The sequence below is a fragment of the Haemaphysalis longicornis genome, unplaced genomic scaffold (genome assembly GCF_048455015.1).
Source record: "Haemaphysalis longicornis isolate Haplotype H1 unplaced genomic scaffold, Haemaphysalis longicornis Haplotype H1 scaffold_7, whole genome shotgun sequence".
Lineage (NCBI taxonomy): Eukaryota > Metazoa > Arthropoda > Arachnida > Ixodida > Ixodidae > Haemaphysalis > Haemaphysalis longicornis.
The window spans coordinates 132130719-132154742 of record NW_027526422.1 but is presented as its reverse complement, the minus strand read 5'-3'; the positions used below and the strand labels follow the sequence as shown (position 1 = coordinate 132154742).

Here is a 24024-nt window from a genome sequence, read left to right as displayed (position 1 = left end):
GGGCGGCGCTGTGCGCGGTGCTGCGCATGTGCAATACTCTCTCTCTCTCCGCGGTCTCCTCTCTGTCGGCGCTGCGCATATAACCGGTGTGCCGCACTCCGGCGGCCTTTCGGTCGACGGTCGCTCTCCGCTTGCGCTTGTAGTCTGGAACACCTTCAGCGTCGCATCACACCAGGGTTCCCGCGAGGGGAGGTGGGCGTAATTTTTGTATTTGTACTGCAAAGCAGTATATGTGTAGCCCCCCCCCCCCCACCCCCCCCATCCCCCCAGTTTTCATGCCGTTGGCATCGATTTACTCGGCGCGTTCCGGGGCTCCTCCTCACCACTGTTGACATCTCTTTCACAACTATTTCCCCCCTCGCCTCCACCGATGCCCCTTTGGCAAGTTCCGCATTCGGCAGGTAACGGAGGCAGTGCGGTTATCAGATGATTGCGAAAAAAACAGAAGCACGGATGGGCGTAAAAACTACACTGACGATAACTACACTCCCTAATATAAAATTTGTACGCAGCGCGAGCTGCAATATTCTCGGTCACGGCGCATCACTCCTGCGTCTCAGGAAGTGTTCGCGTGATCAGCGAACGTACGGCGGCGTGCGCGACTCTCCTGCTACCTCGCAGTGCACCGCCGCCGCAGCCGCCGGCCAGCATGTTGCAAATCGGGTTTGAACCTCCTGCGCAAATGTCACGTGGTTCATATTAGACCCGCACAAGCATAGAGTTTCTTACAATATACACTAGAGAGGAATATGGCGCTAGCGTCTATTCGGCTCAAATCAAGGCCGTCTGCGTCGTCATGGACCGCCATTATACATTGCGCTCGCCTTAGTTTCATCACTGGCTTGGATTGAAACGTTTTAGTGACCGCAAATTTAAACAAAGTGCCACAAAAACGCGAATAGTGTGCAATTATGTACGTGGAAAATAAAATAGGTCTGTTTTAAAACTAAGGAAAAAGGAAGTAAAGCGTATTTTTGCCGGAACAGTTGTGCCTGCTATTCCACAGGCCAAGGTTGTAGTTACGAACAAGGTTGGTATTTGAGGAAAAACTTACTGCAGACTGCTTTTATTATTTTAACAATATTGCAAATAATAAGTTGCTTGAAGAGTTTGGTATTAAAACGTTGCCTTCGTGGTGAACCGGTGCACCGAACGCCAACTAGTTTAACAAGAAAAAAGAAAACGTGGCGTTAAACAGTAGCGCACGATGACAAGATAGGACACATACAAGCGACCGTATCCGTCGTATCCCCGCGGTCGTATCTTGTCTTCGTCGAAGTACGTTTTGTTTCTTCTTTTCGTCGGCGGCAAATTTCGGGGTAGCATACTCCCCGCTCAGTCATGCGTTCTTCGACAGCGGCATGAGCAACGTCAGGTGCGATCACGCACTGCCTGCTGTTTCACCGAACACGGCTACCACAGATACGGGAGGATTTCGGCTTCCTTATAGCTTGTAAACGTGTTAATGCCTAGTGAAGAAAGCAAATCCCAAAAACCGCTTAAGAATCCAATTGTCATGCCAAGCCCAAGCCGAAATGGGGCTCTTCACATGAACCCCCACGACGACATGGCTTACGAGGTGCAGTTTCCTCTCTAGTATACTTACTAAGAAACTCTATGCGCATAAGGGAGCAGCGAGCATGTTGTTGCATATCGTGTTTGAACCTCCCGCGCAAAACTCACGTTCGTTGGATTAGCTGAGAATGGAACAGCGTCTGGGGAAAGTGTCTAGGGGGAGCGCGCTCCAACGTGGCAACACCTGAAACATGTGTGAGGGAAACGCAGTCAGTGAGATGACGTCATAGGCGGACGTGTCGTACTCCACTTCACCCTTCGCTCGACACTGCTCTCCGTTTTCTTTCTTTCGTCGCTGCCGCATTCGCTCACTCGGTTACGCGGATATAAACAGACGCCACTCCCACGATGCCCAGGTAACGTCTACCAAAGAGCTGCCCCCTAAAACGACCGAGACACGCCGTCGCTGTTTTCACAGAAATTCACTTCGCAAAGTAGCTGCGAATCCCTCCCGGCAGAAGAGAAACTTCCCTAGTAGGAACACTGCAGCTTGAGCCCATATTTTCTTCAAGCATGGAAGGCCTTCCGAGCGACATTTTCGCCGGTGCTTTCACGCCTAAGTATGCGCTATCACCGGGTGCCAGTTTATGCGTTCACGGTATTCGAGTAGAAAAAGGGGGCGTGCACGCACAAGCTAGGCTTCATGTCGCAACCAATGAAATGCCGGTTGTGCTGGTGGGAGATTTAGATGTCGAAATTACATGGCTCAATGCGGTTAGTCGGCTGTCCACCTCAATCGAGTGGTTCGGGTGTGGGCTGATGTGTTAGACTGACATCTTACACACACAGTAGAATGCAAACGAGGGGAAAAGAAAACGCACAGCCACATATTTGTAGGCGAGAATAGAGCTGAAGGGCTTCCATGTTGTAAATCGTTATGGGACGGATGCATGCCGTTCGTTTGGAGGAAGAGCAAGAATTCGAGCGTTGTTCCGAACATAAGCGCGAATGGGTGCAAAAAACACGGAAAGTCGCTGGCACCGCCATTACCGCATCAAGCTCAGCCCGTCGAGTAGCGGCCAATCCCTCCCGGATGAACAGCAAATTGTCCGCTTGGAACGCTGGCGTGAACCAATATCACTTCTTCAGAGGGCTTGTAGGCGATATTTTCGACGGCGTCTGTCACTTCTAAGTGCCCGCACATGACCGGTTGCCGGTTTCTGCGTGCGCAGGTTTCTAGTGGAGAATAGTGGGATTGAGGAGGGGAGGCGTGCACACGCAGCTATAGCATTCATGCCCGAACTGATAGGTGGCATGTGCGTTGTGCTGGCGCGAGGCTTAAACGCGGCCGTTAAACGGCCCAATGGGACCTGTCTGGAGTTCGTAGTGGTAGAGCGGATTGGTTTGTGTGTTATGCTATGATTTAGCTTACCGACGCAAAACCCGTGTTGTGATCTATGGACGTAAAAAATGCCGTGTCACGCAGTCTGGTTGACTTAGACGTGAAATGACGTCATTCTTTCAAGTAATTAGGACAGTTGCGGCAACAGTCTGAACCCGGCCTTACACTATCGGTAAGATGGTTACGACGCGGGAGGAACACAGGCAGTTCCATGTTTATCTGCAAGAACAAAACTTGGATCCGACAGAGGTTCATTCAGCTAATTGCTTAGAAATATCCTCTATCGCAAATTACGATAAACGTGTTTTGTTTCGTTCACTCCATGGTCTGCGTTCAGCTTTGCAGGTCATCCTTTTTCACAGAGTGGAAGGGCACGAATTTTTTGCGAGAACGTCGTTTTCTACCCCTTTTTAATTTGCCGTCGCGAAAATTAAGCAAATATATTTTTATTAATGAACACTGCTGGTATCAGAGGTTTATTGATGTTTTGCCGCAAATATGGCTAGTGATTTCTTTTAACTGAACAAGCTTTTACAAGTTTGAAGTACGGTACCAGATTTAGTAATATCGAAACGTTTTGCTATATAAAATTCCCGTTCAAGAATACCTCTAACTTTTCGCCGGGTGTCTGAGTCGAGGTACAGACAGACAAAGATACTTAGTTTCAAGTAGCTGAATAAACACTATCGTGTTCACAATCACAGGGTCTCTTAGGATACCCTTGCGACGACTTGAAAGTAGAAGCCTGAGTGGCTATGCAATAAAGAGAAATCATGATTTACTTTGTTTCTCGTTCACTTTTCCACATGCACGTCTACCAGCGACACATCTTTCTTCCTATCCGGGCGTGACTATTGCGCCGGGAACGCTTATATTGACGTTCTTAAAATTTGGTTTTAGGAAGTGTGATTATTCAGCTTAATTACCCTCTGTCCTTGTTTGTTTGTTCACGGCCACTTTCGCCGCTGCCGCATTTCTTCAGTTCGAGTTATGGAACAGCTGGGGCCATATCGTGCCATAACTTCCCAAGCGGAATATTTTATATGGTGGGGAGCAGTCTTCGCTCGACGATCCGTGTACACCACTCATCGCAAACCATCTCAAGCTACGAATGCAGTCCAAATCTCAACAAACGGTGCTAACAGAACCGTGAAACAAACACGTGAAGTAAACTTACTATGCCCATGAAGTCTCGCACGGCAATGCTCTTTGCATGTGGTCTAAAGGGCCGTTTCGGGGCCGTCCCTTCCGCGGCGTTGCTGGGTGTTTGGCAAGAAGCAGCTTCTGCGTGCCCCAGCGTCAACGCCTTTGGCGGTGGAGGCGACAGATCTGGCGATGGGCACGTGCCGGAAGGCGATGACAACAGGGGAAGTGTCTTCACGAGACTTGTGGGCGAGGCAGGGGTAGACGGCTGCTCTGCACCTTTGAGTTCCGAGGACGCCAAACCGGTCGCCAGCTCGAGCTCGAAGCGGTGGCCAGCTCCTAGCGCTGTGCCTCGATTGGGCGCCGTTGGGGCGCCGGGCTTTTGCTGCTTGCCACTGTCCAAGTGCTTCCCTGCTGCGGGAACAACGGCGGCGGTCGGGGTGGCGGGCCCCGGAGCTGTTCCTGCGCCACCCGGCGACGACGCGATCGCGTCGCGCTTGCCTCCTCGGCGTTGGCTGGCATCGGCCGGTGGCTTCTTTGCCCGGCGCGACTTTCTCTTCTCCGGCGCGGATGCAGGGTCTTTGGGCATCTTTCTCGGTTGGAGCGGACGGCTAGCAATGAACCTTTCTTTGTCTTCTTTAACATCAAATCACGCGCCATGCGCGCACGGGGTCGGAAGAGCTGACGGAGCCGCAAGGTGGCACCCATCAAGATTATGGTGGTGGTAAAGTTATTAAATCTGACGTCGGACACCACGTCGTGCAGTGAAACACTTTGGCGCCAGGGGGTATAATTCTACGCGGGAGAACAACAATTAAGTCTGCTGTCAATTACCGAAGTATTACGAAGAAACTGGATATGAATTCCCCGCTCGCGCACGTAAGTAGAAATTAGGATATATCCGTAGAACTGAAAACATAATGCGCGAAATTATACACAAAAAAACATCGGAAAAGGGCCACAGTTTTTAACGAATTATGGAAAAGGCACCAGTTGTAGCGGATAATAATACTACTACCACAAGAAAGCCTAGGGCAACTGCACATACCCACTCAAGCGGGATTCACACGACGGCGGAATTCCGCCTTTCTGGCCCGCGGAGCAAGCTTGCGTTTTCCAGTTAGGCTTGGCCCCTCTGCGCCCCTCGGCTATAAGCACCCGCGGATACTCCGAGAACGAAAAACGTTCGACGGCGGTGGACCTCCGCCGGGAATGGTACCTGCTTTGTGGTACTGCGGTCTCGGCCATTTCAGCTGGTACCAGGTGCAAGGGCGGCTTTTTCGAGCCGTCGTGGTGGACACACGTGGAAGTGTCAAGTGCGGGCGCCGAAAAACGCGTCTTGCCGGTTGGGGTGTTGTGGCGATTGCCAGCTGGGGTGCCTCGATGTAACCGCTCTGAGAGCCGTCCCGCTTCCTCCGCGCCGTCGTCTGATCGTCGATCCGTACGTAAGGATGCTCCGCCATCCGGTGACGTTGTGTTGACGTCACATATCCGTCCGCCACCGCGGGCCTCCTCGTCCGTCGTGTGAATACCGCTTCTGGGGGGGTGTAGAAGGGAGCAGATGATTTTCTGCATTACCAATGTCCACTGTGAGCGGGAAACCATAGCTCGATATAGGGCCACCGTGGTGCCAACTACGATAACAGAAAGCCCATTATAAAGGTGGCAAATTATAGCTAGTTTTGTAGAAGGGTGAGCGTGGCGCCAGATTCCGTTCCCGCTAGTTGTACCAGCATCACAACATGATTGTATCTCCCCACAGCCGCACCGGCTCCGTGGACTTATGCTGCTGATTCATCCCTGCCACAAACTCCCGCGTACCGCGTTCAATAATATTGCACAGATTTTAATATTATTATAGAGGGTTTAATATTATTGTATAGCGTTTTGTTAACGTGGTACAGCCGCTCGAACCATTGCAGGTTTCCTTTCTATTCCACCGATGGCGCTGAGAAAATTCGCGTTCCGGGCGTCTGTGACTCATCGCTCGGCCGTCGGCGAGAACGGGACACGCAGCACAGTTGACGTAAGGTGGTGAGCATCGCTGAGTGACTGACATGGTCATTAGCGTTTAGGACATCCATGGTTAGTAACGTTCGTATGCTACGAGCTCTGCCTCCCAAAAGTATCATGTTTGAAAGATGTTCCAGGCCATGTTCTGTGCCGAGGTGTTGGCAGAAACATATCTGAGCTGGATGATACCACAGGTAGCGCTCAAGCTACCAGGACAGGCGAGTAGCGAGCAGTGTTGCGAAGTTAGCACTCCAGAATTTTGAAGATACCGGTATGGAATGAGAATGTAATGAGGACAACGCTTGGAGGAATGGTATGGGAATGGAATAAGGCGAGCGCCTTTCGCGCGGAATGGAATGGAAATGGAATGGGGATTTTTATACAATGGCGTCACCATTGCTGGGCCTCCCGGATAGTTCATTAGTATGTGGCGACGACTGCGTCGGTATATCTCAAAGGGAGCACCGGCTACTAAAACGAGAGCGTATACCCGCCATCTCGAGTAAGTGAATCCGCGCAGCCTGCCACAGCGCGTGTGGAAGTGAACTTCGAGCTGCGCGAGCGCGTCTAGCCGGTGGAGCCGGTAGGTCGGATCCTCGTGCTTCGGCAGGCTTTTTGAGGCATAGCTTTTTCTGTACAACTGTCTGTGTCGCCGATGGCAGACAGGCGTTTATCTCAGTGGCAGGCGCCGTGTAGCCAGGCCAGCAGGCGGGGGATAGCATCAAAAACCAGAGGAAAATGGGGGATATGAACGGCGCGCATCCGAAGCCGCGGTGTTTCTCCCCTCAAGCTGATGATGCGAAATCTTGGAGCTAACAATTTAAAGCGTTTGCTCATGAAACATGAAACAACGAGTCTGCTTGGCATTCTTCTCCCAACCACTGTACAGGACACACAAAAAATATAGCCTTGTGGCTTGTAAGCCGACCTGGCAGGCAACTCGCGGGAGTACGGCGCCAACCTGCCGATCGTCTGCCCGTGTGTTGCAGCGGGTCCCAGAGGCTCCAGCAAACCAAAACCAACGCAACAAAAAGAACATTGTGGGTGAGGGCTTGCATGCCCGGCACCCGCAATTAGAGTAATAAGCCAGCTGCGGTTATGTTACTTAGCTTTCTACCACCACGCTCTGCTACGGCGGCTACGGTAGTGGGCGCTGGTATATACGATTGAACTAGATATTATATAAGACAATGCAAAACACACAGCTGCCGAAAGGTGTTTGTTTTTAACAGTTCCAGCTCCAATAGCGCCCTTTTTTGCGAGTGCTTTGACAGTTCTCAGCAGTGCAACACCGTGGTTTGCTTCAATCCGAGTGCGCGGCCCTCTCCTGCAGTTGTGCCATACTGGTTCGTGGTTTGGTTGGTGTGCCTCTGTGAACGCGGCCTTTGCGCCGGAGTTCAAACGTACCTGATTACTGAAGCCTTATTTCGTCGGTTTGAAAGTTGGTGCACCGCCACTATTCAGGTAGAAAGGTCTCATTTAAAGATTTTGAGTATGTCCTCGCTCAACGTAATAGCTGCTTTATCTCGCGACGCGCAAAAACAAACCATTAAAAGATGCTAACATGAAAGTACTAAAATAAATGTTGGGATCGCGCTACTCACGCAAAAAGGGGAATTGTGACACTGCGCCTTTTTAAAGCGAAAGCATTTTTAGTGAGACCGATCGCATTCTATCAAAAAGCTCATACATTCTTCCTTAGACCGGTTGCTCGGCGCAAAAGCTATAATAAGGTCTCTACACACACGGCGCGTGCGGGAAACCGGGGACCGCAAATTAACTCCCTTTCCTCTCTCTTTCTCTCTCTGTCTGTCACTGAAACTGGGCTTCCATTTTGTTAAATTGCTTACTTGTAAATCGCAAAAGACTAACGATTCTAAAGACAACACGCACGCCGGTCATGAAGAAGGAGTACAATTGTATACCTTTATCTCGTAAATCACGTAACGGTGTACATTCAGATCATTAGTAGTTTCGTTTACTTAGTGCACTAAAAATCGTCGCACGGGTTCATTCTTCAGTGGCGGTTTGGGTGTTTGAAGGTTGGTCGATCGGTTAGACGCAGTTTAAGCGAAATTTGGAGGCACTTTTCTCTTTCACGCTTTGTATTTTCGCTAGGAAGGGACGGTACAGTTTTTTTTTTGCATTGGTTTGTTGTTCTCCACGAAATATGTAACCAATGTGCTAACACCTCGCACCTTCGGTGACAAGTGACACATTTTGCATACTTTTTTAGTTTTCAACCTGTATGATAACATGAGATTCATGTTGCGTTCGTCGGTAACTCGATAGAGCACCTGAGACAGTTTTTATGTTGAGGAATTAAAGGAATTGAATTGAACTTCCCGTCTATTCCAGTAGTGGGAATGGGCTAACTTCGGACATTCGGAGTAATTAAAAGGAATGGAATCGCGCCCAGTTGTAATTCTTAGGAATGTAATTGGAATGGAATGGGGATGCCCATTCCGCAACACTGGCAGCGAGCATACGCTCCAACAGCTTGCATATAGTGCCCGTCAATGCAATCTGTCCAAGGTTACTCATGCGGGCCACTGGCTTTCCTGGTTTTGGTATCGCCACCACTTCCGCACCAGATGGTGTTGAGTGACTCAAGCATCCGCTGAAGAGCTGGGCTATCAGCGTTGTTGGAACACTTCATAGGTGATACCATCGGGTCCAGGAGCAGTGCGCAACTTTGCCTGGTCGATGGCGGCTACAGATTCCGCCATTGTAAAGGGCCCTTGCATACCATAAATGTCCACCTGAGCTGGGGACCGACCTGCTTCAGGAGGGAGGTAAAGTTGCCCGATGAATGGTGGCGGAGCCTGGTCGAACGCCGGGAAGAATGCTTTGGCTAACTCTGGTTCAAATAGTTTTGGCGTTTCCCGGAGGCATGGCAATCACTAGCGGCAGAGTCCCGTGATCGTGCACCAGCTTCCATGCTGCGGAATGTCCGCCAGGTGGAAGCTGTCGTTGAGGACGGTCCAGTGGACGCACACCAATCTAGCCACCTTCGTCTGAAGGGCGCTTCTCGTGGCGGCTGGCAGTGGCTGTGGCACGATTTAAAGAAGCTCGCAATTCTGGCGATCCTGGATCTCGTTTCGCAGCCCGTTCAGCACGACAACGAGCTACCCATAATCGAAGGAGATGCAGGTCAGGAACTGGCCTCGGTAAGGCTTCGGTTTGGGCTAGTTGGCTATACATCGTTTGAACAAACAGCGCAAGGACGCGGACGACAGAACGGAAAAAAGACAGTACAAGCGCTGACTAGCAACTTGGCGTATTTTATTGCGTTCTGCAATATATACGAAAACGGAGGCGACCTCACACCTTTCTGATCAATCAAAAAAGAAAAAGAAAACGACACGATAAGGAAAACCGGTAAAAAAAGAACAATGCACACTGCACTGAGGGAAACATTTTGATGCTGCTATCTCCGACATGATCCGTATGAGTAAGTAAATGATGGTTCGATGTTCTTCTTGATGTTGTTGAAGATGATGATGATGATCTGCGTTGGTGCCTGTTGGTGACGGCACTTGATGACACGACGACGATGGTTGATGGAGGGTTTTAAAAAAACTGTATATTTGCACAGAAGATATATACAGAATATTGACAGACTGAAGATAGACAGAGTAAGAAATAAAATGGGGTTCTAGGTCAGCTAAAACTTTGTGCACGCGGCACCCCCGTCAGCGACGGACCCTGATCTTAAAACTACCCAAGTGGTGAGATCCTCCCTAGCCTCACCTGGCTAGCCCGGCAATACGCCGGCCGTGCATAGCACATTAAAACCCTGAGGATTCGACCGCGGAAAGCGCATCGAGCATCCGACCCACGATTTCCCACGCTCGTACTGTGATTTGCAACACGCCGTTCAAAACAACGCCACAGACCAGCTGAGGCTCAAGACAAGTCGTCTCCACGCAGGCGGCATGATCCAAAGGCTGCCTGCTGTTGACAGGCTGGCTGCCATAAAGCCCTACAGAAGGAACCGCCGCTTGCACACTTTCGACTTTGCAGCGTCGCTGGCGCCTGCAACCCTTACAGAGTAGTCACGTTCCTTCTGTAGCACATTAACAGAGGGCTGGCTGACAGCACGTGTCGCCCCTTTTCGCTAACATGTGCGCCTCAAAAATTTCGCGCGTGCGAGCTTCCAAGTAGTGCTTCAGAACCTTGGTGTTCTCAGAAAGAGGTGGGGTGCACCCACACGTCTTGCAATAGGAATACAGGTGGCTGCTGGTGCCGACACGCGTGCTACCATAGGCGTTCGTTAAGACATCTCCCCGTTTGTCCAATGTACACTGCACCGCACCTGAGGAGGATTTCGTACACTACGCTGCCGCGACAGGGAACGAAGCGAGTGGCATGTTTCATCTCGCATACCGCCTTTGGAGGTGTCACGTTGTTCACAGCTTTGCACACGCTCCCAATCTTGAACAATCTTGGTACGCGGTGAATTCCGTAATGCGTGGCATAGAGATGGTCTCCTGCAGAGCAGAGCAGGGCCCACGCTTGAGGTGGGCCCACGCAGAGGCGAGGCGTAACTGGAGCTAATTGGTCGCAAGAGCTCTGCAGTTTCATTGAAGTACACACTTATGTCGTAGCAGGATTGGGGCAGAATTCACACCTTGAGGGGCTACTGAACTCATCGTGGACGTAGACGTGCCACGAGAACCGCCGCCAGATGTTGCAGTTGTTCCGCCACAAAAGTGAGAAGTTCCGTTGCCGTAAGGTGAGCAGAGTCAGGATGAAATTGCCGAAGTGGCGCTGAAGTGGCAGGTGCAGGAGCAGGTGCATCTTGGTGTTTTGCCCATTGCGCGAAGGTCACGCGATGTTGCACAGATATGGGAGGCGTTGAAACAGGTGTTTACGGGCGCTTCGCCCGTTGCGCTAAAGTTGCACGACTTCGCAGGATACGCTTGCTTTCTGCTTCTAACTCCTCCAAGCGGTGGTCCAAAGCAGCCACGCTATCCGCGCAATCCGTAGTTGAAGGCGGTGGTTCCTTGCGGGTGTTGCCTGGCGGTTGACATTGCCGCTTCACCGTAGTGGTGTAGATGTGATCGCCAAGTGGTTGACTCCCATTTGGCTCCGTCAATTCGTCACGTTCCTGGTCTTCCGCCAACACTTCATACCTGTTCGACAGTACTAACGTAGTGCCAGTGTCTGCGGTAGCTTTGTTTTGGAGCGTTTGTCGACGGTTTTCCCAGAGCTTCTCTGCTGCGCGGCACTTTGTTGGCACTTCGCAGGCGTTATGTCGTGATCGTGGCTGCGACACAATGAGCAGCGTTATTGTGGCGTTGTCGGGGCCTCCATGACTGCATCCTTTGGAGGAGTCGGACAAGAGACCTTCAGACGTTCCCACTGGTGATATTTGGGCGAGTTGGGGTTGCCTAAGGACAACAACGGTGCCAACCTATGCAAGACACATTGCAGCGCCTGTTTTTCCCACCCTCACTTACGTCCTCGTAAACGTGGAATCCATTTCTTGCCGCAGAATTTTCGTAGTTCGTTCCTCGATTGAGTCGTTGGTCTGCCCCTACTTCGTTTACAGTCCATTGAAATTGTCACTTTGTTAAAGGGATGTGCTCTCTCTGCTGTCCCTCATAGGCACAACGTGGTTTGCGCCAGCGCACTTTTTAGCTTAATTTGAATCACCATGTCTTCCACTCGAGTGTCTTCCCTGATTCACGCTGCTGTTTTTCTCAGTGAAAGCTGTATAATTATTTGTTCAGGAGAGGCCTTCGTCCTGTAGTAGGCACAAACATGATGATGATGATGAAGAGTGGAGTGGCGGGCTGTAAGGGGGGGGTGACAGCATTCGGCGTCTGCCTCCCTTCTTCCCACACATCCTAGTGGACGTTTTACATGTAGACTACATTTATGGAGACTTCAAGCGTTAGTTGCAATAGAAACTTCACAAACGATAAGTGGAACAAAAAGCAAGTGGACATCAGTCGGAGGGGACGGTCAACCGCCACATCTGCTTAGTGGAGGAAGAACACCGAAATGGGCGTACACAGGACATAGAAATTATTTGGATAACGATAAAAGGACGGCAGTGACAGACAAGTTATGAACAAGAAGTAGTTCCAAGTCATCATCATCATCACCACCAGCCTGTCATTAACCTCCAATTACCACGGTCCTGTGCTAACTGCGACCGAGAGATTAAGTTCCAAGTATATCATTTTTTATACGTGTAAAATTGCTATGCTACACTAATGGACACTTGCAGTGCTATTGAAGTGGTGTTAAGAAATGAGCGGAATCAGGCAGTCGCGCACCTAGCGCAACGTTCAATCATTATGAGAGGGAAAAAGTGAACGTTAGCTGAAACAATTGCTGAGGACGCAAGGTGAGCAACAAAGTGCGTATTATGTGGATGAACGACACAATACATTGGAACAAATGCAAAAAGATTATTATACAGCAGAAGACAGCAGCAATAAGTCACCGTAAAGAAAGGAAGAAGTTTCGAAGAACGATGTCTGCTCCTCGAGTGGTCGAAGGCGTCCATCCGGCTTCAAGAAAAACATGCATCCAGCGTTCCGGAATGCACGGCTGCAGGTAATACCGCTACCGTGTCAAGTTGCAACAGGTTCTACCGCAGTTGACACAGCAAAGGTAATCTATAAGTGTGGCCATCTTACGGGAAATCTCCGGCCGTGCAGTGGAAATTAACCCCATGCCCCGGACAAAAAGGCCCAGAAGCACAATTGTTAAAATAAAAAAAACTACAGAAGAGTCGGAAACTGCATAAAAATTAACAAGCTGGTTAGAAGAGAAACAACGGTACAAAACACAGCGCGCAGCTCGCAGTCATGTAGTCAAGCCAAGCCTCAGCCGAGGAAGGAGCACTTGTTGCGGGGGTTCATGGCGGAGTCCACGGGGCATCCGAAGGCTTCGGCAAACGGCAAGAAGTTGCGCACCGCCTTGTTGCAGTCGACGTGAAACATACTTCCACTGCCCGTGCAGGCCATGTAACAGGCCGTGAGAAAGAAGACCTGGTCCCCCGACGGGGCGCCCGGCACACCTTCCACGGCGTCAGCGCTGGCGTTCTGCGCGGCTTCTCGGTACGCCCGGTAGGCCACCTCGAGAGCCGGGATCTCGGGAAACAGGGAGATGCTGCCGCCAGCCGCGCCCTCCGCCCTTCTCAGGCAGCCGTCCCGGGACTTGAAAGCACGCGTCGATGAGCTGCCAACGCACGAGGGAAAAAAAAGATTCGGCAACTTTCGCAACTGATATGCGACGACGGAAGAAACAGCCGTCACTAGCGGCTTTTCACTAGCCGCTCTTCATTACTCTTCAAACACTCTTCACTAGCGGTAACCCGGTTTTTCTTAGGTCTGCCCCTTTCTTAAGCGAAAGAGGCTAAAAAGCGATTGGTTGATTTTTGGTTTTATCGCGCCGTCGCTACTCAGGCGATGAGGAGTTCCGTAGTGTAGGGCTCCTGATTAATTTCGACCACCTGCGGATCTTTAACGTGTGCCCAAATCTCGAACCCACGGTTTCTTTTCGTTTTCGGCTTCATGAGAAACGCGGCCGCCGTGGCCAGGAATCGAACCTGCGTCCTTAGGCTTAGCAGAGCAACGCTTTAGCCACTGATCCGCCGCAATCCAGCTCCTCGAACCCCTCGGGCCTTTGGGGTGGCCCAGTGGTTAGGTTTCCAGTTTCACGGCGCAGAGGACTCGAGTTTGATTCACAAGACATCCCTAACCACATTTGTTTCTCGAGCCGCGTCCTCCCAACACCTGGTGCTGGGCTCCTTGCCTCCTCGCCACTTTCTCTTACACAATATGGGCAAATAATCAACGCCAGTCTCTCGAAATTCAATGAAGGCGTACATTAAAAGCATATACGAGCTATACAAACCCTATATACAAACCCTATAAACTGACAATTACACACGAATTTTCGAAGTATTTTCCGAAATCCGCGCGGTTCTGTTTCCACCGCAAGCTGTGTTTGGAAAACGACGGAAGGCGCCACGTGGCAAAGTTAAAAGTCACCCCGAGAGTAGGGACAAATTTCCTCCCAGAGAGCAGTCCCGTAAGAATGCTCGGGGTGGCCGTAGAGTGAAGCGGCAGAGACCATCTGACAATCGCCAAAACAGAGAGGAAACGCTGAAACACTTGCCTAAATTACGAAATGACTAACCAAGAGAAGAGCAGGAATGAGAGAAGAAACAATAAGACTCGTAGAGCAAATGATCATGAGCCTGATTTCACTGAGGCTACCATACAACTAACTTACCAGAAGAAGGTCAAATGAACACCATCAGGACAGCATATAAGGCTGTCCTCCATCTCGCAACTTTTACCGTGAGACGAACAACAACCCGTGGGCCACTAGGGTAGCAGAACGTACCAGAGACGGGTCTATTAGAAGACGAAGGCCTTTAACTCTATGGAGGGACGAGAGAGGAAACTTTGGAAACAAAGAATAAACTCTGGCAACGCAGCAGGGGAGTGGGTGAAGGTAAATGGGAGAGGCCTGTTTCGCTTTTGATGTGGATGGGAATAGGCCCTTAAATTGTGCGTATAAAACACATTTGAAGTATTCAGACAAACCGGTCTCTTGGCACGTGGCTGGGTGCCAAGAGACCGGCATGCAATTATCGATTGCACGCCATCGCGTTCATGTCACCGATTAGGCGACTCCACATAAAAAGGTGCACCCAAACCTACACGAGGAGGGTCGTATGACAGGATGAAGTCAATTCGGCGAGAGTCAAATATTTTGAGAGCGCAGTGTACACTTAATCCAAAATGTATGAAAATAGGAGGCAGCAGTTGTCGGAGTTGAGTACTGCGGTAATTTTTGTGACTGCATGACCGTGCTACATACAGGAACCAAGAAGCGGAAGTCGGAGACACACCTTGGGTTATCCGACTCGCGAAAGTATCAAATTGTAGCGTAACTTCTTTACGGACTCTCGAAGAGCATTAGACTGTTGGCTGTAGTCAGAAAACCTGACGCTTCTGTAAGGTATACTCCAATCCGCAATGAAGAAAGCTAACGGCGTCACCTGTACACCCGGGCAAAGAGTTTGTAGAGATCGAAACACCGACCTGGATGTACGCGAGCTCACGCACGGCGCTTCTTGCCACTACGACTACTGCACTCTTCTTCCCGAATAAAGTTAAGAACGTCTCATAATCTTACGCCACGAACAAGATCTTCCCCCGTGCTACAGGCTGCCCCATGCTGAAGAATAGCAAACACTGTGGATGATGAACCAACAGAAGTACCTACAAATAAATATGGATGAACGTGTTGGGCGGGAACACAACGCATTGAATTAAAACTGCTAAATTCGGGGAATCATCCACTCTCTTCCATGCAACCTAGGCATGTACAAAGGTATCCGCAGGGGCGAACAACGCCAACATTACATATTCCACATCCATTTTAACATGGAGGCAACTTTAACCAGCTCGTTACCTTAAGATCAGCGCGAGCTCATTTGTAGGGCAAGTGAAGGAGCTGCTGCATTCACAGCCCTTGGTTCAAGTTCCATCTTTCAGCTCCACCACACCTGTATTTTTTCAGCAACAAAGATCTCTCTCTCTCTCTCTCTCTCTCTCTCTCTCTCTCTCTCTCTCTCTCTCTCTCTCTTTCCACAAAAGCAAGAACTGTATGTCCAGCACAGACATTAGAAAACCGCACTTTGGAACACTGACACTCCCACCTTCACGCTAAACTGACCAACACCCCGCAGCCGGAACCTTTCACGCCCACACCTTAAGCGACAGAAGTACAGAAGGCCTCAGACTCTCCTGGGCCACGGCGAGTAAAACAGCCTTGAGGCTAGTCTTTCTCTTCGCGGACGTTCCGTGCTGCTCGTGAAGCATAAATCGCAAATGCAGCAGTTCCTTTCCATAATGCTCCCTGGGAATCGAAGTAACGCTATCGTGTCGTACATCTTAAGACCCTAATGCAGATGTGATCTGCAACTTTTCTGTTTTTAACCTTATTAATTCAAATTGACATTTTTTTGCAATCAAGTGGTTCTGTTTAAGCGTTCCTCGAAATATATAAAATTTTGAATACGCATGGTGTGGAGAGGTCTTACGGGCAAGTTTCCCTCTGTTCTTGTGTTTTGCACCAAAAGGAACACGTTGTGCATGCTCATTATGCGTAATGCATACTCTACACACTATCCCCGAGCTCTTGTCCAGAGAATGTGTTCACCTTCTTTGATCGCACTTCTTTTTTCTATAGATATCTACACACTTATTTTTACCCATTCTTGATTTACTACCCTTAGTTACATGTGTTTTTACGCCCTATATACCTCATGCACCTAGCCCATCACCCCAGAAGACATAGCGCTGTTGGTGAACACTTCAAACAAACGAACAAACAAATCCAAAAATAATAAATAAATTAATGAATAAATTAATAAATAAAGTCACAAATTTTGGAGCAAATAACTTTGGTGTTAGACAGCCACCACGACTTGCCCCGAAATCCATCACCGTTGCCTCACAAATCGAACGTCCCCAACAAAGACAGAGTTAGCTCCCCCCTTCTCTCTCTCTCTCTCTCTCTCTCTCTCTCTCTCTCTCTCTTTCTCGCCAACTCAGTTCTGTTTTGCAGTTTCAGTTCGAGAGCTGTAAGCACGGCTGATGTCTTGCGGAGGGCCCGAATACTTATCCTTAAGGAACCGAACTTGTATTCCGTCTCCATGAACTCTTTAGGCATTACGATAAAATTATTGATGTTGCAGTGACCCTTCGTGACGCACCCGCCGGTGCCGGATTTCACCGAATAAATGTCTTTATCTCTCTCTCTCTCTCGCAAGCAAAACTACAATATTATAGGATTATTGGATTATATAGGAGTATTATAGGAATAGTAATATTATAGGAATATTGTACAAAATACACTAGAAGTGTGCTGGTTAGCGTACTTGGACAGGATTGACTCGTTGAACGTGCCGTCCGGGTGCCACCGGATCCCCTCAGGGTCCAGGGACTTCAGCAACTCTAGCGCCATCAAGAATCCGATGCCACCGTAGAACATGGAGTTGGTCCCGTCAGCGTAGTACAGCGGCCGCGTCACAGCCGCCACGGCCACGTTGACGGTTCCTGTCAGGACGTCGTAGCGTAAGTACGGCACTGCGTAGTTATACAGGTAGCCGGAGGTCTCCGCGTAGGACTCCGAACTGTACAGTGCCGCACCACTCAGCGTAGAGTTGATCCAGTACTCGGCGAACGACGGGGCCACGTGGGGGAACGCCTGAAACATTTCCTCGAGTTCCTCGTTCTTCATGTAGCGCTCTGGCGCCCAGAGATGCAGCCGCGTGGAAGCCACCTTCTGGGCGGCCAGATCTCGGCTCTCCTCGTCTAGCCACTGAGCCTCGTGGACCTTGCTCGAAGCGACAGAGACCAGAGCGTCGAAGCCAGCGCTGACAAAGGCACGCTCCTCGGCAGAGAAGCGCGATACCGTGTGCAGCACGATGACGAGCAGTTGGTAAGCGGTTTCGACGAAGCGCTCGCAGAAGTAGGGCCGGAATATCTTGACAGCTTCGGTCCCGCCATATCGGGTGTTCATGAGGTCTAAGTTGGCCGCCGGTGCATACAGCTGCACAAAAGACCAGGAGATCAGTGCCAAGAGCTCGTCGTCGGTGTATTTGCTCATGGCCATGCCCAGTGTCCCAAAGAAGCCTTCGTCGCTGAGCAAGACTTGGTCGCTGGACATCACCTCGGGTGTTAGTCCCACGTGCCTGATGGCGCGGAGCCACTCGTCTGAGGACCAGGAGGGAGTGTAGTTGCCCATCTCCGCGATCAGCAGGAGTACAGGTCGAGCGACAGAGGGATTGATAACGGCGAAGAGCTTCTCCAGTATGTCGGCCTCCATGAGCTTCATCTCTCCCATGAGCGTGGAGTCAGGCTGTTGTCCGCTGCCGAGAACCCTGCTGAAGGAAGCCCAGTATATTTCGTAGCTGTGGCCCGTGTTAAGGAGGCCGTGTTGCTTCCACATCATTGGGATGAGTGCGCCTGGCACCATGGAAAAACGCCAGCCGTCCACGGACTTTCGGCGGAGGGCCGTGAGGTGAAACCAGAGCGGGGCGTGCCACTTGAACGCGAGCGTCATGAGGACGCCCAAGGCGCTCCCGCCTCGTGGCCTCTCGGGCCAGCTGAGGTTGCCGCCGCGAATGAATGTCCTAAACAGGTCCACGTCCGAGCCGTACGCGGACTCGTCGCCCATACAGGACGCGTACATTGCCAGCGGCTTCCGGCCGGCGGCGAGTGTCTCGGTGCCTTTGTTTAAGGACCGGTAAAAGTTCGGGAACCAGGACTGTCGCACCTCATCCATCACCGAAAGGGTAGTGGCGAGAGCGCTTTTCCCTGAATTCCAAGCGGAGCACACGTAGGCTCTGAAGTCATGACACGGGTTCAGGCTTCGGTTCAGCCTGTCGATGATGACGTGGGCATGGCGGACACAGCCCGGGGTAAGGCAGATGCGTTGCATTACTTGTGGCTTATTCTTCGATGGAAAAAGTATAAAGAGTGCCACAAAAGCCACCGCCACAGCCACGGCCGCCGCGAGGAATAAAGCCTTGCCGTTGCTTCCCCAAATCGTTGGAACTGGTGTCGTCTCATGTCCAGGGCTTGGGGCCTGCGGACAAAAGGAGCTAGTAAGTTGAACGGGTAGCGGCACCACAGCTTGGGCTAATCGCGTAGTAAGTGCTGGAGTTCCACAATAGAGTAGGCGCATGAATTCGCGAAGCGCTCTTTAAGTGGACACCACGCAGTGCGTTCACTGTCGTGGTAGGTGAAAATATGGTTCACCCACAGGACAAGCCTCACGACTCCCAGTACAAAAACGTCAAGAGCCTCTAATGGTTTCACCCTATCAATCACAAAATTAACGTGGTAAGTTTAAGTTTGACAGACGCCGGATTGGGGGACTGGGTATTAATTTAAACCACTTGAAGACCTTATCACACGACGAAAGCTTGCAAGCGGGCCGGGAGCTAGCAGAGGTGATATGGTCTTGTAACAGGTCGCCCCACTGTGCGGAAAAGGTTCGAATTTGTTCGCAGGTGTCTGCGCTGAGGATACCGCCACGCTTCACATGCAATCGCCCGGAGGGGAGCTTTTTTTATTCAAATGGGTGCACAGCTGGCGCTAAGTTAACCACAAACAAAAGGAGATGACACAGCTTATGTGGAAAACATTCATAAGGCCGTGGTAAGGAAAGGAAAATGTTTAGACCAAGCACTGTTCATCATTGCCTGTACATTGGTTTACACAGAATCTGAAAAATCTAGTAGTGTCTTCTGATCCGTTTGATGAATGGTGCATTACATGAAATATTATTTTGTTCAATCGTGGCAAATGCTTCTTTTATCTCGCAACTACGACTACCTGACAAAGTAAACAGGATAATTTTGCACCGAAATATCTTGCGCCACACTTCCTCCCACAGTGGGTAGTCAGTTTCAAGCGCCAACACGCCGACGTGTTGGCTTCCATAGAATGTTGTGTTCTCTTAGGCTTTAGTGAGCACATCTTCTTGCAGGAGAAAGAAGGCGTCTGGCATTTATAGGCATACTATGAAGGCTACCAAAGGAAAGAAACATATGATCATGCGTCTAGACTTAAAAAATGTGTTTGGTAATGTGTCACACTGCGCCATTTTAAAATAGCTGAATATCCTGTTTTACCATACAGAACCGCAACCATAGGAATAGGGGAAGTAGATCAAAAAGAATAGAAATGCCGAACAAAGACACGCCTCAAGGATCTGATTTCCCCTTCTACGCTTCAATGTAGCAATCGTAAATCTAGCGAAAAATTGGGCCACCTTCGCAACTGAGAAACGAAGACTGAGAAAACACCAGAGCTGGTGGTCTTCACCACCAGCAAAGCAGCATTAGTAGAACAAAATGATGCACAGTTGTGATGGGTGGGGCAGAACCTACAGCAAAGCCATCGTATCCGTAGATCGGACACTGATGCCGCCGAGTACACGTATGCGTTAACTAGGAGAACACCTGCACGTCAAAGCTTACGTCACCGCTCGGCGCAGACAATCCCTTACGCGTGGTTCCGCACCTGAACATCTGCGTCACGACGCGCACTCCCCACACGTGCTCGTCGGCTCTTTCCCTCGTCGCCCCTTTTCTTCATACTTCTTGGCCCATTATTTCCCTCCTTTCCAATTTGATGAGCCGATTTTTGAACGACGCCCGGCACGAGTGGAAGTAAACTATTATCTCGGCTTTTATAACAGCACGAAATACGAAACATTCTCCATACGCTATATGGGGATGATATATCCATTTGGCCAACCAAAGGCTCATTTAGGTTAATGAACCCGATGGGAAGAAGCATTTTAAGAGGCGGCGAACTGTGACTATCGCCGAGGACAGCGGCCTCTGGTGAACTCCAGAGAGTCTAAAATGATCAGGATCCACAGCAGATACAAGAGCCCGGGAGACAATGTAACGCTGGAAGGTGAAAAAATTCGAGAACTCCCACTGAACAGGATACTCGGACTGGGAATAGAGATTCAAGGCCAACTACAGTATACAGGTGCTCAAGAAGACCACACAGGAAATAACACGCATGGCCAAAAGAATAACAAGCAACGAAACAGGAATGAGAGAAGAAGACACTCACCGTCTGGTTCAAGCCTTGGTGATCAGCATAGTGGCGTACAGCTTATTGTACCGCCGTTTAATCTGACGAGGGAATAACCAAATAGAAGCAATAATAGGAGGAGCTTATAAAAACGGAGTCGCACTGGCGCAATCCACAGCCACGAGTAAGCTACAAAAAATTGGGCTTAACAAACATATTCGAGGAGATCAAGCAAGCCACCCTGATCGCTCGAAAACAAAGGCTGTAATACACCTGAACATGTCTAGCCATACTACAAAGAGTAGGCACGCCCACTCATTAAACCAAAATCCGAAGCGTGTTCGACCTTGATAAAGACATTCGCAGGAAACTATCACCGATGCCAAGAAACAGAAAAGACAGCCTATACCAAGGAAGGAAAGCGAGATTACCACATCTAGAAAGAGAATTTACGTGACACGAACACAGTGTACACCGACGCAGCAAGGCATAAAAATAACCGCCATGCGGGAGCAAATGTCAGATTGTAATTACAACCTAACAGATTGTTTGGCTACCAAGAACACGAATCCAGAGGAAGTGGAGGCCAGAGAAACTGCTTTCTTTTGCCCACGTTTAGAGAGACCAGAAGAGCCTGCACATTGTGTTCACAATCACAGAGTATGTTACGTTACCCTTGGAACGACTTGAAAGTAGAAGCCTGAGCGGCTATGCATTAAAGAGAAACCACGATTTGCTTTCTATCTCGTTCACTTTTTCAACATGCACGTCTACCGGCGACACATCTTTCTTCCTCTCCGGGCGTGACTATTGCGCCGGGAACCCTTATATTGACGTCCTTAGAAATTCGCTTTAAGAAGTGCGATTATAAAGCTTAATTAGCCTCTGTGCTTGTTTGTTTGTTCACGGCCACTTCCGCCGCTGCCGCATTTCTTCAGGTCGCGCTATGGAACAGCTGGGGCTATATCGTGCCACAACTTCCGAAGGGGAATCTTGCGTATGGTGGGGAGCAGTCTTCGCTCGACTATCCGTGTACACCCACGGCCGAGCAGAGTAGCGGCGTGCGCGCAGCGCACGCCGACGCTCTAGCCCGGCTGTGGTACACCACCCGTCGCAAACCATCTCAAGCTACAAATGCAGTCCAAATCTCAACAAATGGTGCTGGCAGAAAATAAACACGTGAAGTAAACTTACTATGCCCCTGAAGTCTCGCACGGAAATGCTCCTTGCATGTGGTCTAAAGGGGCCTTTCGGGGCCGTCCCTTCCGCGCTGAAACTGGGTGTTTGCCCAGAAGCTTCTGCCTGCCCCAGCGCCAGGACTTTTAGCGGTGGAGGCGACAGATCTGGTGACGAGCACGTGCCGGAAGGCAATGACAACAGGGGAAGTGTCTTCACGAGTCTTGTGGGCGAGGCCAGTGTAGACGGCTGCTGTGCACCTTTGAGCTCCGAGGTCGCCAAAACGGTCGCCAGCTCGAGCTCGGAGCGGTGGCCAGCTCCTGTGTCGGGTAGCGCTAGGGCTCGATCCGGCGCCGTTGGGGCGCCGGGCTCTTCCTGCTTGTCGCTGTCCAAGTGCTTCTCTGCTGTGGGATCAACGGCGGTGGTCGGGGAGGCGGGTCCCGGAGCTGTTCCTGCGCCACCCGGCGACGACGCGATCGCGCCGCGCTTGCCTCCTCGGCGTTGGCTGGCATCGGCCGGCGGCTTCTTTGCCCGGCGCGACTTTCTCTTCTCCGGCGCGGATTCAGGGTCTTTGGGCATCTTTCTCGGAGCGGACAGCTAGCAATGAACCTTTCTTTGTCTTCTTTAACATCAAAATCACGCGCCACGCGCGCACGGGGTCGGAAGAACTGGTAGCGCCGCAAGGTGGCACCGATTTAGATTATGGTGGTGGTAAAATTAATTTAATCCGGCGTCGGACACCACGTCGTGCAGTAACACACTCTGGCGCCAGGGGGCATATTTCGGGGCAAGAGAACAACGATTTACAGACTCCTGTGAAGAACCAAAGTATTACGCAGAAACTCGACATGCACGAGCGGGGAGCTTGTGCATGTGAGCTGAAATTAGGATATATCCGTAGCACTGAAAACATGATGTGAGAAATTATACACACACAAAAAAAAACATAGGACAATGGATGCACTTTAAACGACTTGTGAAAAAGGCACCAGTTGTATCTGATAATAGCACTACTATCACTAGAATGCCGAGGGGAACTGCACATACCCACTCAAGCGGGGTTCACACGACGGAGGAATCCCGCCTTTCTGGACCCCCGAGCCCGCTCACGTGACCATTTTAAAGGGACACTGAAGTGAATTTGTCAAGCTCCCGTTTTTGCTTGCACTGCTTAGACTGGCTCAAATTAGCACACTTTTCATCGTTTATCCGGTTGATAAATCGGTAATTATTTTACATAGCGCGAAAGAAGAAAAACTACCATGCGCGGTTTGCGGCGGCCGCACCAACTAAGGCTGTGACGTTGGGAGGAGGGGCGCCGTGATTGGACGATGCCCAAGGTTAGCAATCAAACAAGTTTCGGTTTCGGTTTCGGTTCTGTAAAACATAACCAATGGCGTTGTTGGATGGGCATTCTCAATATCTCAGTAATCATCGTACCGCGCTTCTGCCATGTTGTCGGCTGTAAAATGCACAAGATAAGCCTCACAGGACGGCTTGTAGTCGTAGCATTCACTAGCCGAGACCTACGCAGTGCATGAACGCCCTCCGCGTACCCGCAGACGCCCAAATGTCATGCGCTTTTCATCCATATTTGGAGCTTGCCTCCCTCATGCCTGTATCGTAAAAAGCGTGTTCGCACCAGGCCAAGGGTCTGTTCATTCTGGCCTGTGCCCACTGCCTGCAAGCAGTCGGTGCTTATGGCAACAGCACGCCAACGAGAACTCGCTAGCGCGCCAATGCCAGCCTGCGCGCGTTTTGTGAACTAGATCGTATAGCCATGAACGTTGCGGCCCCAAAAAAGGTGAACTCCATATAGAAAACATCGGCGGAAAACAAAAAAGTTAACTTACAAAAAAAAAAACACGTACGCGCGGGGATTCGAACTCGTGACTTGCAAAACACTTGCGGTGACATACCTAGCGCCCCAGACAACTGAGCCACGGACCGGGATGCGAAAGCCGTGCTAATATAGGGTATATATTGTACAACCGGTTTACACTTTTATTTAGTTTTGGCATTTCAAGCAGCTTAGGTGACTATTTGTTGTACTGCGCTCGTGCAGTAAGCGTCGCCCGAGTTTCCACAGTAGCTCACGTCTAGCAATTGCATTTCGTAGACGGAAAAGCGTTTGCATGCAGATGCGTAGTCGTGCTGCTGACCGCTGTGCTT

The 24024-nt window shown here is 50.4% G+C and overlaps 1 protein-coding gene across 1 annotated transcript; it reads right to left on the bottom strand.

The window, feature by feature from the left end:
- Nucleotides 1-12807: 12807 nt before the first annotated feature.
- LOC144146537 (endothelin-converting enzyme 1-like) lies at nt 12808-22431 on the bottom strand. Its single transcript, XM_077678480.1, has 3 exons — nt 22038-22431; nt 16995-18435; nt 12808-13273 (listed from the first exon to the last, which is right to left on the bottom strand). Exons 1-3 carry the CDS (start codon nt 22429-22431, stop codon nt 12919-12921), a joined length of 2190 nt encoding a protein of 729 aa, XP_077534606.1. The 3' UTR covers nt 12808-12918.
- Between the last annotated feature and the right edge of the window lie 1593 nt (nt 22432-24024).